This window comes from Sardina pilchardus, chromosome 22, assembly GCF_963854185.1.
Source record: "Sardina pilchardus chromosome 22, fSarPil1.1, whole genome shotgun sequence".
Taxonomy (NCBI): domain Eukaryota; kingdom Metazoa; phylum Chordata; class Actinopteri; order Clupeiformes; family Clupeidae; genus Sardina; species Sardina pilchardus.
In genome coordinates, this window is record NC_085015.1 from 11,324,499 (window position 1) to 11,340,515 (window position 16,017).

General features: G+C 42.0%; 1 protein-coding gene across 1 annotated transcript in view; it reads left to right on the forward strand.

Moving 5' to 3' along the window:
• The window catches only part of rnf213b (ring finger protein 213b), a 38,763-nt gene that overhangs the window by 947 nt on the left and 21,799 nt on the right, over positions 1 to 16,017 (forward strand). Inside the window, exons 2-24 of the mRNA XM_062526971.1 lie at positions 75 to 843; positions 1,406 to 1,561; positions 1,739 to 1,902; positions 2,090 to 2,358; positions 2,469 to 2,713; positions 3,057 to 3,263; positions 4,037 to 4,168; positions 4,506 to 4,662; positions 4,752 to 4,904; positions 5,226 to 5,324; positions 5,898 to 6,026; positions 6,204 to 6,369; positions 6,594 to 6,758; positions 6,883 to 7,032; positions 7,216 to 7,841; positions 8,036 to 8,195; positions 9,465 to 9,682; positions 9,800 to 9,943; positions 10,048 to 10,200; positions 10,350 to 11,643; positions 11,913 to 12,097; positions 12,268 to 12,426; positions 12,539 to 16,008. Of these exons, the coding sequence (XP_062382955.1) occupies positions 77 to 843; positions 1,406 to 1,561; positions 1,739 to 1,902; positions 2,090 to 2,358; positions 2,469 to 2,713; positions 3,057 to 3,263; positions 4,037 to 4,168; positions 4,506 to 4,662; positions 4,752 to 4,904; positions 5,226 to 5,324; positions 5,898 to 6,026; positions 6,204 to 6,369; positions 6,594 to 6,758; positions 6,883 to 7,032; positions 7,216 to 7,841; positions 8,036 to 8,195; positions 9,465 to 9,682; positions 9,800 to 9,943; positions 10,048 to 10,200; positions 10,350 to 11,643; positions 11,913 to 12,097; positions 12,268 to 12,426; positions 12,539 to 16,008 (9,368 nt within the window). The 5' untranslated portion in view covers positions 75 to 76. The remainder of the gene's footprint in view (positions 1 to 74; positions 844 to 1,405; positions 1,562 to 1,738; positions 1,903 to 2,089; positions 2,359 to 2,468; positions 2,714 to 3,056; positions 3,264 to 4,036; positions 4,169 to 4,505; positions 4,663 to 4,751; positions 4,905 to 5,225; positions 5,325 to 5,897; positions 6,027 to 6,203; positions 6,370 to 6,593; positions 6,759 to 6,882; positions 7,033 to 7,215; positions 7,842 to 8,035; positions 8,196 to 9,464; positions 9,683 to 9,799; positions 9,944 to 10,047; positions 10,201 to 10,349; positions 11,644 to 11,912; positions 12,098 to 12,267; positions 12,427 to 12,538; positions 16,009 to 16,017) is intronic.

Sequence of the window (16,017 nt, forward strand, 5' to 3'; positions counted from 1 at the left end):
ATTGTTTTGGGGGCTGGAGCATGGAGTGTGTTCATCACACAGTGAGAGTTACATTTATCTTATTGGTCACGCAGGTATGACGAGGAAGAGGGGACACAAGAACAGGCCAGATGCCCAAAAGCAGGCCCACCAGAAGAAGGGCAACAAGCCTAAGAAGAAGAAGAAAGAAGCGGCGGCTCAGCCATCAGAGGCTAGCACTGCTTCAATCAGTACTCAAGAACAAGAGGAGGACTGCATTACTGAAATGACACAAGAAGAGAACGAGGAGGACACGGGTCAGACTGCTCCAGAGACGGCCCAGAAGTCCAGCGACGGCCAGGCCGCTAGTAAAGGTCCTGAGGAGGAGACCGGGAAACCCGACGACGCCCCAAATGTGAGGAGACATCGAGGGATAGACGTACAAACCCAGACCGACTCAGTCCTTCAGATGTCACAGGGAACCCAGACAGGAGAACTCACTGAGACCGTAGTGCAGACACGGGAGCGGACGGAATCTGGAACAGCAGCAGCCAGTGAGGGGAAGAAGGAGCCTTCGCCACCTGAGAAGGAGCAACGACGACGGGGCTCTCTGAAGAGAGACGGACTAGTCAAGGCGAAAGATAGTGACAAGGTGTCTGAGAAGGAGGAGAAACAGGAGACATCAGAGAAGGACACTGACACAGCAACAGAGAAGGCCAATCTGCGAGAAGCATCAGAGAACCAAGACAGAGATGTGGAGAAGATGGACACTGAGGAGGACGTGCACCTGGGGTCATCCACTGACCCGCCTGCAGGGAAAAAGTCATACGCTCAAGCTGCAGCTGAGAGCAGTAAAGGGAAAGAAATAGAAAATAAACCAACGAGGTAAGTTGCCCATTGCTATCTCATATCACGACATAGGTCATGTCATATCTTGGTAAAGATACATATTATAAGTTCAATGAAAAACTGGTAAATATAAGTAACCTCTCAAACCCTATTATTTCCTATTACATTTTGATTGACGTTACAGTATCGTACAGTTGGCAAACAGGCCCTAAAATGTAATGTAAATGAGTGTCTATTACAGCAACCCATCAATGGCAACTGACCTCATTTTATTCTTTAACATAAATTTGTATTAACAATTAATGAATGGCCAGGGTTAAAAACATCATTATGCAACACAATCATCACAATCACAGCATGATGATAACGATATCAGTGAGAAAGAAATTACAGGATAATGTTCTGATTGTAATCATTGTCATTGTAATGATTTAAATGTGTTATTACATTGATTGATTGATTGATATTGTTTATTTAAGTGTCAAACACCTTTTTTGGTGCCCAGCCCACATGGGCTTATTAGACACTGAATCAATAATTATACAATATCTCCATATAGCCATATATGTTATTGCATATTGATATTTCCTCCTTATAGGAAGCCATCCCCGGTCAGGACACCCCCTGGAATTCCAGTGTTCACTTTCCATATGTATGCAGTGTTGGACAAACAATTTGGGTTCAACAGAGATCATAACACCCTGCTCTTACTCACTGAGCAAGAAACATTTTCACTTATTGTAGTCAACTGCATGTGAGTATTTTCTGTAAGAATTTTTGCAGACATTTTCAAATTAGGAGGACCTCTATCCTCTTATTTTTTTCTGTCTTATACAGTAGATATGTTGCACGATGTACCGGTATGTGTTTCTTTCATTCATTTCACATGCAACCACATGTGGTTTAATTGATATGTTTCTTTGTTGCTCAGAGATCTTGAAAAAGGTGGAACATTAGTAGAAGCAACTTGGCTTGTAGATGCAAGATTACTCATAAAAGGCGCTGTATTCACATACAAGTATGGGATTCAGAAACACAGAAAACAAATAGAGGAAATGGCCTTGAGGAGCATTGCAATTCCATTTGATGGCAATGGTAAGATGACAATGATTATAATATGGAAGCTATACATAGACAAGAGTCAATATTCAGTGTAGTGGAGTAGGGTCACACTGACCTTTATTTATGATATTTCAGTATTATATTAGGCTATACCAATAATTTGAAATGGCAGATATAATTATTTATCAATATTATGACATCAATGGCTCTCATGTTTCAGAATTGCACCTTTATGAGGGCCACATTAATCCTTGCTGGACAATTCGAGACTGGTTTACAAGTTGGGTGAAGTCTGCAGAAAAGACCATTTCCAAAACCTGGGATGCTTCTGCGAGAGAGTTATTGAACCTCATCTTTCAGAAATGGGACCCGTCCAGTGAAGAAACCATTCGCAAATTTGCACACCGCTTGCGCAGTTATCAAATGGATTTTAAATCTGCACGACAAAGGATCTCTTATCCTGGTGGTTTCTACCCTCCTGAGGTCAAGGTAAAGAAGTGAAATAATGCTTTGAGTAAAGGTTGTTCACATGATGTCTGTATAACTCTTAGTCTGTGGCTATACTTTGGTCTGTATATTTTTTCTTTTCTTTTTCTCAGGCAACAGAGATGATTGGCTCACGTTTGGTCCAGCTCCTGTTTGGAGAGGCTGAAGGAAAATCTGAAAACAAGCCGTTGCAACACGGCCTCTTGTTGCAAGCCTTTGCTGTGTTCCAGGTCTGCAATGCTTGTAGCGTTGACCTTGGCATAAAGAACTGGGGAAGGCTCTGTGAACTGGTGTCTTCTCAGGCATTAGAAAGCAAACATGTGGATGACATGAAGGCTGCCTTTTCAACTTCAGCCAAGTAAGTTTTGAGGCGAAGTGTGGATTTCAGTTACCTATTGTAATTGGCTATGGTTAATCAGAAAGTGTAGTGAAATGTGAGCTAATGAATACCTATAAACCTTTGGCAGGCACAGGCAGTTAAGACCTGTGAACTGTTAAGGTGTCAGTTCAATCAGACAATGTTGTGCATGCTTGTCATTTGTGAAAAATAAAAAAATATTTATGACGCAAGAGTGTCTTAGTTATAATCTTTGTGCTCGCTTATGGTGCAGTCAGCAATTCTGATCCAGTGTACTTTTGATAGAAATAAAGAATTTCAGAAGTACGTCAACTAATGCTCAGTTTTTTCCTATGTTCTTCAGTTTGGTCTGTGGTCTGATGATTTACTGTTCCAAAATGATGGTGTCAGAGGTGATGCTGCTGGTCCCACTGCTGCAGACTCTCAGGCAGCCAGGAGCAGACTCACGTAGGCTTGGGACCTCCGTGGAGGAGCAGAACTGGGCTGGGTTGGAATACATACAGTACAGTTCCTTCCGAGAGCGTCTCAGCAACCTTCCTGCTCAGAGAGGGTAACATTTCCAGCATCACTAATGTGACATGTGAACAGTAGAAGTAGGTGTGGAGGATAATCACTAGTTTCCCTGGGCTTATCTCATTGAAGCCAGAGGCTTCAAATAAAACATTTGCTGCAAACATGTTTGTATTGAACAGATACATTTGAAAGATTTTGTGTAAACATTCCATGTTAATGGTAACTCTGCTCAACAACTTTGCAGAGAACTACATCCTGAAACTGACAAACAGAAAATAGTTTGCAGACATTTTTTAATGTTCAGTCAATCGATCATTATTATATAGAACCTTTCATAGAAGAACTGTATTCTCCTGCAAAATGCGTTGCAGGACAATAATAGACATGAATTATGTTTTGAGTCTATCAGAAATGCTTGAAATAGATAAGACAAAAGTCAGTAAAACAAAAGGTTAAAACAATTAAATGCTAAATTAAAGGATAAAAATGTTAACCCTTTAAAAAGGTTTAGGCAATGATGATAAATACTAAACAGGGTCATGTTTCAACTACATTAAAATGATAGATATAGAAAGAAAAGAAAGAAAGTGCAAAAAAAAACACCTCTTCTCCAAAGGGCCAAATTGGAAGATCTGAGTGGTCTAGAGCAGTGGTTCAAAACAAATGGCTCTTCAAGTACCACCATTATAAATACTGTTTTGAGTCAGTACCACTAGAGAGTCAACGTACCACCAGTGGTACCCGTACCACGGTTTGAGAGGGAGTATTGCATGTCTACAATGACCCCCCCCCCCTTTTTTTTTTGCCTAGGATCACGATGAAGCTTGTTGACGATCACAAATCATTGGCCCAGGAGAGGCCTCACATTTTAATCAGCTGGATGTCTATGGTGGCCTTGGAGGACATTCCTGAGTTTGTCACACGGACTAACATCGCCCCAAAGTATGTGATTCAGAGTCTAATGTACAGACTGAGGCAGTATGAGCAAAGGCTGGACAATAATACAACTCCCAAAGTCCTTCAGGTACACATGCATGAATGTACAAGTAAGGCAAAATACCTACTCAGTATTTCCTCAATAATTTTATCCGTGCAATTTGTCATTTGTTTTGTTTTGTATGTACATATACACTTAGGTAACTGATGGCATCCTATCCCTTGTGCTAAAGAGAGTTGAAGAGGACAAAGAGAGGTAATTTTCCTGGAATCAGCTAATTAAAAAAGACAATGTTGCATTAAGTGTGCATCATGTTTATTTTTTTATATGTCTTATTTGCAGTGGATTGGAGCAGGTTGCGTGTGTCTTCCAGTGTTGTAGACGTGTTCACAAAAGCACTTGTCAGATGGCAAGGCTCAGCTCTTCGTACAAAACAGCAGTCTTATCTTTCCAGCTCTTACTAAAGGTTGCTGAAATTCTGGACATTCTGATTATGAAGGTACCTCACTGCCACCACTCACATTTTTTACTTTTCTTTTAATTGCATCTTGCTTAATACTGTAGTACTAATGCCAGTCTCTGTTATAGACCTATGAGAGTGAAGAAGGTACAAAGCAACAGACCAAGCTTATTGAAGTACTGGAAGATGCTCAACGGGACTTTGGTCAATGGAGAGACAATCTTCTTCAGAAGTTTCCATTAATGAAAAACAAATCCCTTTCCTGTCCAAAAGAAATGGAGGTATCTGTTTCTTAATGTGCTGCTTTTTGAAACCCTGGCCATAGGTATTCCATGTGTAGAGTCTGTGAAACAGTTTCTAGATTTGTGAGCATATTTCCACTCGCCTGTCCTCGGCATGACATACTGTAGGAAGAAACACTTTGACAATAGTCATTTTGATAAGCTGAGTGAACAAAAAAAATACAAATTGTGGGAGTCAAGCAACCATGTTTCAATTTATGTCCTCATGTGCTCTGTTTATGAGAGATTTTTCAGAAACAATGGTGAGATGTGTTGGTCCAACAGTATTTTCTCATACATGCTTTTACACTCTTCTGCCAGCTGTGGGATGCCTTGTTTGGGGTGGAGTGCTCAGTCAAAGGTGTGGCAGATCAGTGGAGGAGCGGACTGGAGAGGGACCTGAAAAAAAGGATCTCCCAGGTACAGTAGGATCACTCTTAAAGGGACACTTCACCGATTAGCATTAAGCTTTGTATCTTTAGAAAACCAGTCATGTTTTTGAATGGCCGTGCATCATTCCCTCGGTTTGCCTTGAGATGGGAGAAATACGGATTTCAATGTTGGACTTCCTGCTTTCAATTTTGTAAAAATCATCATTTTACATCATTGAAAGCAGGAAGTCCTATTCATGGGTTTCATTGAAATCCGTATTTCTCCCATCTCAAGGCAAACTGAGGGAATGATGCACGACCATTCAAAAACATGACTGGTTTTCTAAAGATACAAAGCCTAATGCTAATCGGTGAAGTGTCCCTTTAAGGGCCATTCACACCAAGAACGATAACTATATACAAATATTGCTCTTGTTAATATGAATGACGATGTTCACACATCAGCTATAATTATAACGATATCGCTGGGGATCATTTTCAGACCGATTTTGAGAATGATAAAAATCCCGAAAGCCGAATATCCCTGACTTTTTGTGAGTAGTGTATGTGCCAGTTTTGTACATTGAGGAAATATGTGTTGTGTGCCCCGTTGGTTCTGCAGGTCCAGGACAATGACAAGGTTGCTCTCTGCTGTCTGGAGTCAATTGTCACAGCCATGGAGAAAACACATGTCACCATTCAGTCCTGCTTTAAAGACTCGTGCTTATCAGCAATCAAGAACATTTGTCATGTAAGTGACAAGAATTATGATATACTGTATTTGAGATGTTCCTCAGCCTGTCAGTAGGTCAACTTCTAGGTCTGTTTGTTGTCTTAAAGTATATTTTGTTGGTATCTGTCAGACATTTACCACAGTTTTTAAAATTATGTTATGTTGATTATGTACTTGCTGTTTTTGATTTTACAGATTGGGAGAGATGGAGATCTTGTGAAGTATCTCTTCACATGCTCTAGTGCGCTCCCCTCCTCGATCCTGTCCACCATAATATTGGAGTCTTCAACACGTTTCACAAGAGATCCAATTAGCCAGCTTTTAGTTCCTCAGTCTGCCATTTTCCAGCTGCTGTCCCAAGGTCAGTTCTTGCTCAGATTAGAATAATGTAGGTTATTCGTTTATACATGGTAGGTTATAGGTTTATCCTGTAATCAGAAGCCGCGGGTTGATAAAACAATCTGAGACGCTCTGAATGCATGCACCAGTACTGCTCTACTATATTCTTTCTGTTGCACACTACATTTTTATTTGTACAACCAGGCATGCAACAAATAAATTACAATTAACTGACCATTATTGCAGGCAACCAGACATGGTCATTGGATGAGGAGGCTAGTGCAGTAATACGGAGATGCCGGGCTGCCTTCGCTGATCTGGTTACAGGCTTATATCAGGGTGATGTTCTCCTTGGTCATCTGGAAATCACCCTGAAACATCGAGATAACTTTAAAAAACTTTATACTCAAGGTAAGCCATTCTTCAAATGAACTCCAGTTTCTGAAAAAGTTATTATATTATTGACTAGATATTATGTTGACAAGATAGGTTGTTGTCTTCATTATTATAATTGTAAATTCCTCTTGCTTTCTAGCTAGAAGAATTCAAAAGGATGAAGTAATCTCTCTTGATCCAGAGAAACTATTGCTTCTTAGAGAGAGCGACCTTAAGGTCTTTTATGTTCAGAAGACAAACATGGATGTTCTCATCAAGATGATGGGGAAGGTCTCAGAGTTCATTGTTGGTAAGTCATTTATTTACTTATATACAATTAGCCTTTTCCCCCCACAAAGCTCGAACAGGTGCCATAAACGTTATAAACGTATCTACATTCAATTAATAGGTGCTGTCTCAATTCTCTCTCATTTCATCCTCAAGTCCCAGAATGCTGCTGTATCTTGCTAACAAATTGTTGCTGTCCCAACAGCACAAGAGATGCCGGCCTTAGAACAGTGCCACAGAGCCGTTAATCTGGAGAGCACTCGTCTGAATCAGCTGGTGTCAGTTCAACCCTTCAGTCTTCAGAGACTTTGTGCACAAGAGGCATCCCGAGTGGTATTATGGTACGGATTAAAACCTGAGGTTTTACAGATGGCCAGAGAAATGTCTGAAGTGGGAGACAGCAGCCTCCTGTTGAGCTACTGGGAAGAGGAGGCAAAGTCAGTAACATTATGGGCTTCCAGCGACAGGCCAGTGACTTTCACCCTGTCATATGTCTGTGGTGAAGTCTGGGAGCCTTGTTTCAATGGCCTCCGTCAGCTTGGTCAGAGGATTGCAGACTCATCTGTGACTTTTGAGGAGCTGGATCGGACTCTGGAAAGGGCAGGAGACCAAGGCAACGGTGTCCAAATCCATAAGGAGCTTCTCTTCCTGGAGAGCATGCTGGTTACCCACGAAGGTCTGCAGTCAGGATGGGCTGAGCAGAGACTTCAGCAGATACTGCAGTACCGGCAGATCCATGATGCGTCAGAATCTGCCTGCGTTATTATGGACATCAGAGATAGGTTGCAGTTGACAGGAGACTTTGATAAAATCTACGCTCTCACCCAACTGGTAAGAGAATAGTTGCATAATACCTTGTCACTAAAATAGCTGAGTATACTGTAGTACTGTAGTACATAGCACAGTATGCTGTATTTTAACAGACACAATTGGAGTTGTTATTATTAGTACACAAGGAGAAAATTCTTAATTCCATCTGTATGTTGCCAATTATAATTACACTAACTAAGTCATGTTTTATGCAGAGAGAAGAGTCTTTCCAACAGAAACCCCTGTCATCACTGACCGAAGAGCTCATTGGTGCTCAGCAGTCATTGGCCCGAGTCACCTCCAATCACACTTCCAGTCTAAAAGCACTTAGAGACAGCCATGGTCTGGTGGATTGGGTCCAAAACAATCTCAAGAGTGAGTGATCTTTGAATGAATATATAGTTCAGCACTGGCTCCTTTCAAATGGTCATGTAGGCAGGCTGTGTCCGAAACGGAAGGCACTCTAATGAGTCACATGCGATAGTCTCACTCAATGACCATTGTGTTGAAACTGTGAAAACTTTTAAGTATCTGGGTACACTCCTTGACTGCCAGTTTAGCTTCTCTGATAACACAGAGTGTGTGTTCAAGAAATGCTCACAGCGACTAAGTCTTCTCAGACGATTAAGCAATTTTGGTGTCAGTACACAGATCCTAGAACTTGTGTATACTACACATATTGAGAGTATTTTAACCTTCCACCTCCCTGCTTGGTTTGGGTACTTAAATTGCAAATGTAAGACCAAACTAAACAGGGTAGTTTCTATGGCAAGCAAAATAGTGAGGAAACCCCAAAAACAGCTAACCCACCTCTATGCTGACAGGTTGAAAAGGAAAGCCAGGAAAATAGCAGCTGATGCCTCTCATCCCCTTTGTAGCCAATTTGAACTGTTAAAGTCTGGCAAGCGCTACAGGGTCCCATTGGCTAAAGGCATTTTTTAAAAATCCTTTATCCCAAACGCCATTAATATCATCAACTCAAAGTGAATCCCCTGACAGCAGGAACTGCTCCTATTTATTTAATTTTATACTGTTTTTATAACCATTGATGTTTGCCCTGTATGTCCATTTGCTGTATGTTCAGCTGCCATATGTTGCTGTATGTTGCTGTATGTCCAGTCGCTGTATGTCCAGTCGCTGTATGTTCAGTTGCTATACAGTATGTTGCTGTATGTTGCTGTATGTCCAATCAATGTGTCTATGTGAAACGTGTCTGTTTATCCTGTGTTTTGGTGAGCCAAAGACAATTTTCCACCTTGGTGGACAATTAAAGACGTATTCTTATTCTTATTCTTATAGCAGGCATCATGATGGCAGCTATGAAGTTTGTTTTGAATGACCTAGCAAAACTAGGATACCGACAGTTGACTTAAATCAGTGTAGAAGCAGACATTCAAAGAATCTTTGATTGAAGACAGCATGAAGGACACATGTACAGTGCCTGATTTAGACACGCCTCGCTGCCTCTAAATGCTGTCTTAGAAGCAGCTCGATTTTTTCCATTTTCGGACACAGCCATAGAGTGTTCAGTACAAGATTTTCTTTTAGCTATTTAGGCAGTATTGTATTATGGCACACCATATTAAATCATAATAGCCCATAACATTTTAAGAAATATTGATTACACATTTCTTTAATTGACAGAACTGAGTGATGTGAAGGTCTTTGTGGACTTGGCTTCAATTTCTGCTGGCGAGAATGACACTGAAATCGACAGAGTTGCCAACTTCCATGACGCTGTGATGGGCTATAGTCCACTCCTCTACTCCATGCAGCCCACATCAGGATTTGAGGAATTCATGGGTTGTACGAAACAACTTTGGGACACCCTGGAAAGAGATGAGAAACTTCCAGAAAAACTAGTAAATATTATAGATAAAACATCAGAATATCTTCATGCGACTTACAGCCTATATAGAGCTCATGTTTTGGAATCTGTTAGTGAAGAATTTGTATGTGTGTTTTGTTTTTGTCCTCAGGTAGACTCAAACCGTTGGCTTGACTGGTTGAAAGGGCTGAAAGAGACTCATGGATCAGTGGAACAGTCATCCCTTTCTCTTGCATCAGACATCAATGACCATGGGGTGTACCAAGTGCAAAGATTGCAGGATCAAAATGGCAAGGTAAATGCTGTGAAAATGGCAGCAGCTGTTAATTAATCCACCATAACTGATTGTGTACTGACACCTTACGTTGTTGCTGTGTTGCATTATCTGTGTTGTTTCAGACAAGCCTGAATAACATGCTTTTAATGAGTGTTGAAAAGAATAATGGAAGCAAGACATATGGGTTGGATGAATTGCTGGAGCTACAGAACAAGCTCATGTTAATGTCATCAAAAAGAGATCATGGAAAAGAGCACGTCAATAGATTCACTCAGGTAAAATAACCCAAAGACCAATGACACCTGACAAAATTATTCTTAACATAATGTGCACTATATACTGTGGACAATAATGTACATTGTGGATGCTTCTTGGGCCATTTGTCTACAGACATATGAATTAACTCTCCTCACTCCGTCAACAGGTATTTGAAGGAGTTCAAAGACTGGCTGGTATCCTTCTTCAACTCCAATCTGCTGGAAACATGCTTTTCCGGGACTGGGAAGCAAGAGTCCATTGCAACCAAAAGAAGCAGCGCTGCATTCAACTGCATTTCTCTCTGCTACAGAAGGATGTTGTCTATCAAGGAGAGGTCACAGAATGTCTGCAAGAACTTAGCCGCTCTATGGAGTCGTGCTACAAAGACTGGTGTGCCTTTTTATCTGAGATACGGTCACAGTTTCCTACACTGAACCACTTTTCCTCAGAGCAACTGGTCTACTTGAGCGAATCAATTCACAGCATCTGCACCAGGCGGGTGTCTGTGCCACAGAAGGTCTGGCATCTCCTGGCCCCCATTAAATCAGGCTGTACACTGAGTGATGTTAAGAAGGCTTTAGAGAAGGCAAAAGTTGTCGAAAGTGCCGAGCTTGCAGACGCAAACATTGAGGAAACCAGTGAAGAGGGTAGTGTGGATAGCAGTGTTGATGGGTCAGAAGATGAATTGGATTATAGCCATGATGAATCTGAGCAAGAGGAATCGACAGAAGAAGCTGACTCTCACCACCCGTCATTTCAACGTCATGATGAAATAATGGACCTGGACACTGTTGAGAGACTCGAAGATGTTTGGCAGAGTTTCAAAGAAGACATGTCGAGGTACCTAAGAGAACAAATAGACCTCAGAACCCTGGCGATTTTCCTCACTGAACTTTCTGAGATGAATGAGCATCATGTCAGGCGGAAACTTCCTCCCGGCTTTCAGGAAGGCAGGCCTAACCTTGTTCTTTGCCCAGCAACTGAGGTGCTTAGAACTGCACTGTCTGTTTACATGGAAAGTCCAGACCAGACGCTTCCTTCCACTGATGAGGTTCTCATGTGTCAGGAAGACACCACAGAAGAGCAAGTTGAAATATTTCTGCGACGATGTCTCACAAGATGTGCTGTGAGGAATTGCCAGAAGATCTACAGTTTGATAAATCCAGACCTTCTGCCATACGATGTGAGTGTGGCGTTAGGCGAGCACTTTGAAGCCTTTGACAAAAATGCAGGTCCTCACTATCGTTTGGTGATGGTCTGCCCTGTGACACACCAGGGTAGATACGTTCCATCCTTCTTCAGCAACTTCAAGGTTCAGGCAGGATTAAGTGGCTCAGCTGATATGGCAAGAAGGTACCTCTCTCATCACTTAAGAGTTCCTTCACAACTACACCATCTCCAAGATGTCTACCCAGACAACCTATCAGTTTGGATCATATCATCTAAACGTCCTGCTGTTGGTGAGGAAATTTAAGTATCTCCCTCAAGTTTAATGTAGGATACTAAAATAGATAATGACATTTAGACAATATACTCAGATTGTTTTTTTTACTTATTGCTGATTTTTAATGTTTGTGTAAGTAATACTTGATTGACAAACTGTGCTACTAACTGAACTGCACATGAGTTGCTGTCCTCTGCTATACTAAGCATTATCACTTGGATCTTATTTTAGGTCCATGTATGTGTGCCACTGGTCATGATAAATAACATTTATTTAATCAAACAGGAAAATCCCTCTACATCACCCGTTTGTTTGAGAGATTCAAGACTACATTTCGTGGTGGTCAGTACATAAGGATCAGACTGATAGAGCCACGAGTAAATATGAATGCATTCCTGAAGATATTGACAGAGAAATTGAATCATCTGAGAGAGCAAGATCCTGTTCTTTTGCACATTGATACTGCTGCAGTAAGTAGCCCTGTAGACTTGTGTTTTGTGCTACTTAATATGAATGTGTACTGTTATTTATTCTTATTTTAAACTGATGTTCAATATCTCATTCTCAAGAGCATTAAATGGAGGTGCCATACTTAATAATTTGTCCTGAATCCTGAAATTACTGTATGTCTAAACTATAGGTTCAGTTTGGATTGGAGGAGTTCTTGTTTCAGTTCTTGATTCTTGGATGTTTGAGTGACAACCAAGGAAATATTTGGAGAAGAAATGCATTTCATCTGTTGTCAGTTGAGGTTCTACAACCACACTCCTCGTTTCATGGTCAAACATCAACAAAAGAGGTACCACTTTAGTGCAAAGCACTTTATAAATTCTAGAATTTCTGAAAACCTGAATAGTCAACTATTTTTGTCAAAGCAACTTCAGAATATCACTAATTTCTATTCTCTACAGACAGGGCTTCTTTGCACATTGCCTACCATCCACTGCAGACCACCAAATGAAGTCAAACAACTGGAGTTGAAAATCAGGAACAGTCAAATGCAGAGAAACTTTGACCCTTTAATGGATGACCAAGAATTTCGGAGTGAGGGGATTCAAAGACCATATCAGTTTCTAAGGAAATTCAACCGAAATGACAACTTGGATCGTTTTGCATATGTACAAGGGTCTGTAGAGGGAAACCGCATTGACTGCCTTCATCACCTGCTGGCCAACTGTGGTTTAAAAGACCCATCCTGGGCCGAACTGAAGCATTTCACTTGGTTTCTCAATCTGCAGCTGAGAGACTGCGAGAGCTCTATATTCTGTGATGCAGATTTCCTTGCAGACCAAATGCCTGGATTTAAGTGCTTCATTGTGAAGTTCATGATCCGGATGTCCCAGGACTTTGCGTCACCATCCATGAACATCTCTGACCAGAGTCCCTCCCTTATCAGCAGTGGTGATGGTGAAGATAACCCTCTGGCTCACCTGACTATGCGTAAACGTTGGGAGACAGAGCCTCACCCTTACATTTTCTTCAATGCTGATCATATGTCTATGACTTTCCTTGGATTTAATGTGAAGCCAAACCCCAGAAGCAACATCCTCAATGCGATTGATCCAGTCACCAGAAGTGTATTGGTAGGCAATGTGATGTCACCAGAGCTGTTTGCAGGCATAGAGAGACAGCACATCTCTCTGCAAGAGGATTTTGAGAACTTGCCTCGAGAAGTCAAAATTCAAAGAATTTCCAATGTTGTGGGTGCAGAACTGGGTTCGGTTAAAGGCAGATTCGATCCAGACCCAACCTATGAACTCACTGCTGATAATGTAAAGAAGATGTTGGCCATCCATATGAGGTTCCGCTGTGGAATTCCAGTGATCATCATGGGGGAGACAGGCTGTGGAAAGACAAGACTTGTTCGCTTCTTGTGCGATCTTCAGAGAGAAGGCAAAAATGTCCAAAATATGAAACTTGTCAAAGTTCATGGAGGCACCACAGCAGAGACCATCTATAGAAAGGTACAAGAGGCTGAGGTATTGGCAATTGAAAATCAAAGACATCATAAATTAGACACTGTTCTGTTTTTTGACGAGGCCAACACAACCGAAGCCATCTTTGCCATCAAAGAAGTTCTCTGTGACAAGACAGTGCAAGGAGTCCCGTTGAGAGCTAACTCTGGTTTGAAGATCATAGCTGCTTGCAATCCCTACAGGAGACACTCCGCAGATATGGTGGCACGTTTGGAGCGTGCAGGCTTGGGATACAGAGTAAAGGCAGGGGAAACTGAGGACCGACTTGGCAAAGTTCCTTTGCGGCAGTTGGTTTACAGGGTTCACCCCTTACCTCCAAGCTTGATACCCCTAGTATGGGATTTCGGGCAGTTGAGCAACTCAGCTGAGCAGTCTTATATTAAGCAAATAGTTCGGAAGCAATTCCAAGATCACGATTTGCCACTGAGTTGTCAGGGATTTGTCGCTGATGTGTTGGCAGCCTCTCAAAGCTATATGCGCAGTCGTGAAAATGAGTGCAGTTTTGTCAGTTTGAGGGATGTAGAGAGGTCAATGAGAGTGCTAGTCTGGTTTTACCAGCATAGGGACCAACTTTTTCCTGGATATCACCAAGGGAACGCTGCCATGATTACTCTGCGATGCCTTGCCCTTGCAGTGGGAGTTTGCTATTACCCATCTTTAGAGTCAAAAGAGGAGTATCTGACCACTGTCAGCCAACACTTTCCCAATCCACTAAACACCCAGAATGCCCTTGAGCAAGAAATCCTCTCATGTCAGGACTTGTTTCTGAGTGAGATTCAGACAAGAGAAACAATAGCCAAAAACATAGCTCTGAAAGAGAATGTCTTTCTCATGGTGGTCTGCATTGAATTGAGAATTCCACTTTTCCTTGTTGGCAAGCCAGGAAGTTCCAAATCTCTTGCCAAGACTGTTGTTGCTGATGCTATGCAGGGACAGAACTCACACTGTGAGTTCTTTCAACAGCTCAAGGAGGTGCACATGGTCTCCTTCCAGTGCAGTCCCCACTCAAGTCCTGAAGGGATCATTGGAACTTTCCGGAATTGTGCTCGTTTCCAGAAGGAAAAGGATATGAATAGGTATGTCTCAGTGGTGGTTCTGGATGAGATTGGCCTGGCAGAAGACTCCCCACAGATGCCCCTCAAGACTCTGCATCCTCTTTTGGAGGACGGCTGCATTGACAGTGATGAATCAGATCCACACATGAAGGTGGGATTTGTTGGAATCTCAAATTGGGCCCTAGATCCAGCGAAAATGAACAGAGGGATTTTTGTGTCTCGATGGGACCCAAGTGAGACAGAACTGGTAGAAACAGCACAAGGGATATGCTCATCCTCAAAGGCCATTTTACTGAAAATCAAGCATCTCTTCCCACAGTTAGCAGAGGCATTTTTGAAAATTTGCAATGAAACCCAGTTCTTTGGGCTCAGAGACTACTATAGCCTGGTGAAAATGGTTTATGCTACGGTGAACAAATCGGACAAGGAACCCAGTGAGAGCGAATTGGCGGAGGCCATCTTACGGAACTTCAGTGGGAAGTGTGATGATTTTGATCCCCTCTCATATTTTCAGAATGTCTTCCAAAATCTCAAAGAAATTCCACGGCCTTCAACTTTAACTATGGTTGAAAAGAATCTTGACTTTAACAACAACGAATGCCGATATCTTCTTTTGCTCACAACCAACAATGCTGCACTTCACATTCTGGAACAGAAAATCTTTTCCAAAAGCAAGTATCCCCCTCCAGAAATTGTCTTTGGATCAGGATTCCCAAAAGACCAAGAGTACTCTCAAATCTGCCGCAATGTCAATCGAGTGAAGACATGCATGGAGACTGGCCGCACAGTCATTCTCCTGAACCTCCAGAATCTCTATGAGAGTCTGTATGATGCGTTGAATCAGTACTATGTGTACCTAAGTGGACAGCAGTATGTTGACCTGGGACTTGGATCACACCGAGTCAAATGCCGAGTTCACAAGGCTTTCAGACTTGTTGTGGTGGAGGACCAGGAGAAGGTGTACAACCAGTTCCCAGTGCCTCTTATTAACAGACTGGAGAAACACAGGGTGAACAGGAGCACTGATCTCACACCTTGGCAGCTCCGGGTCCTAGGAAAGCTGAAGGAATGGGTTGAGGAATTTTGCCATCACTCAGAGGAATTCAAGCCATCTGAGGTCTTTGTGGGTTTCCATAGTGACGCATGTGCCAGTGCCCTCTTGCAGGCACTGGAGAAAAGAGACAAGTTGAGAAGTGAAATGGCTCAAAATGGTGAAGTTGTCAAAGACGAGTCAATCATTGAGGAGCAGACAGCATCTGAGACACAGAGAGAAAGAATGGGAATTTTGGAAGCTGTTGGCGATCATGCGCAGGAGGTCCTTGACTGCATTGGTCAGTCAGATGCAGAGATGCAGAGTCT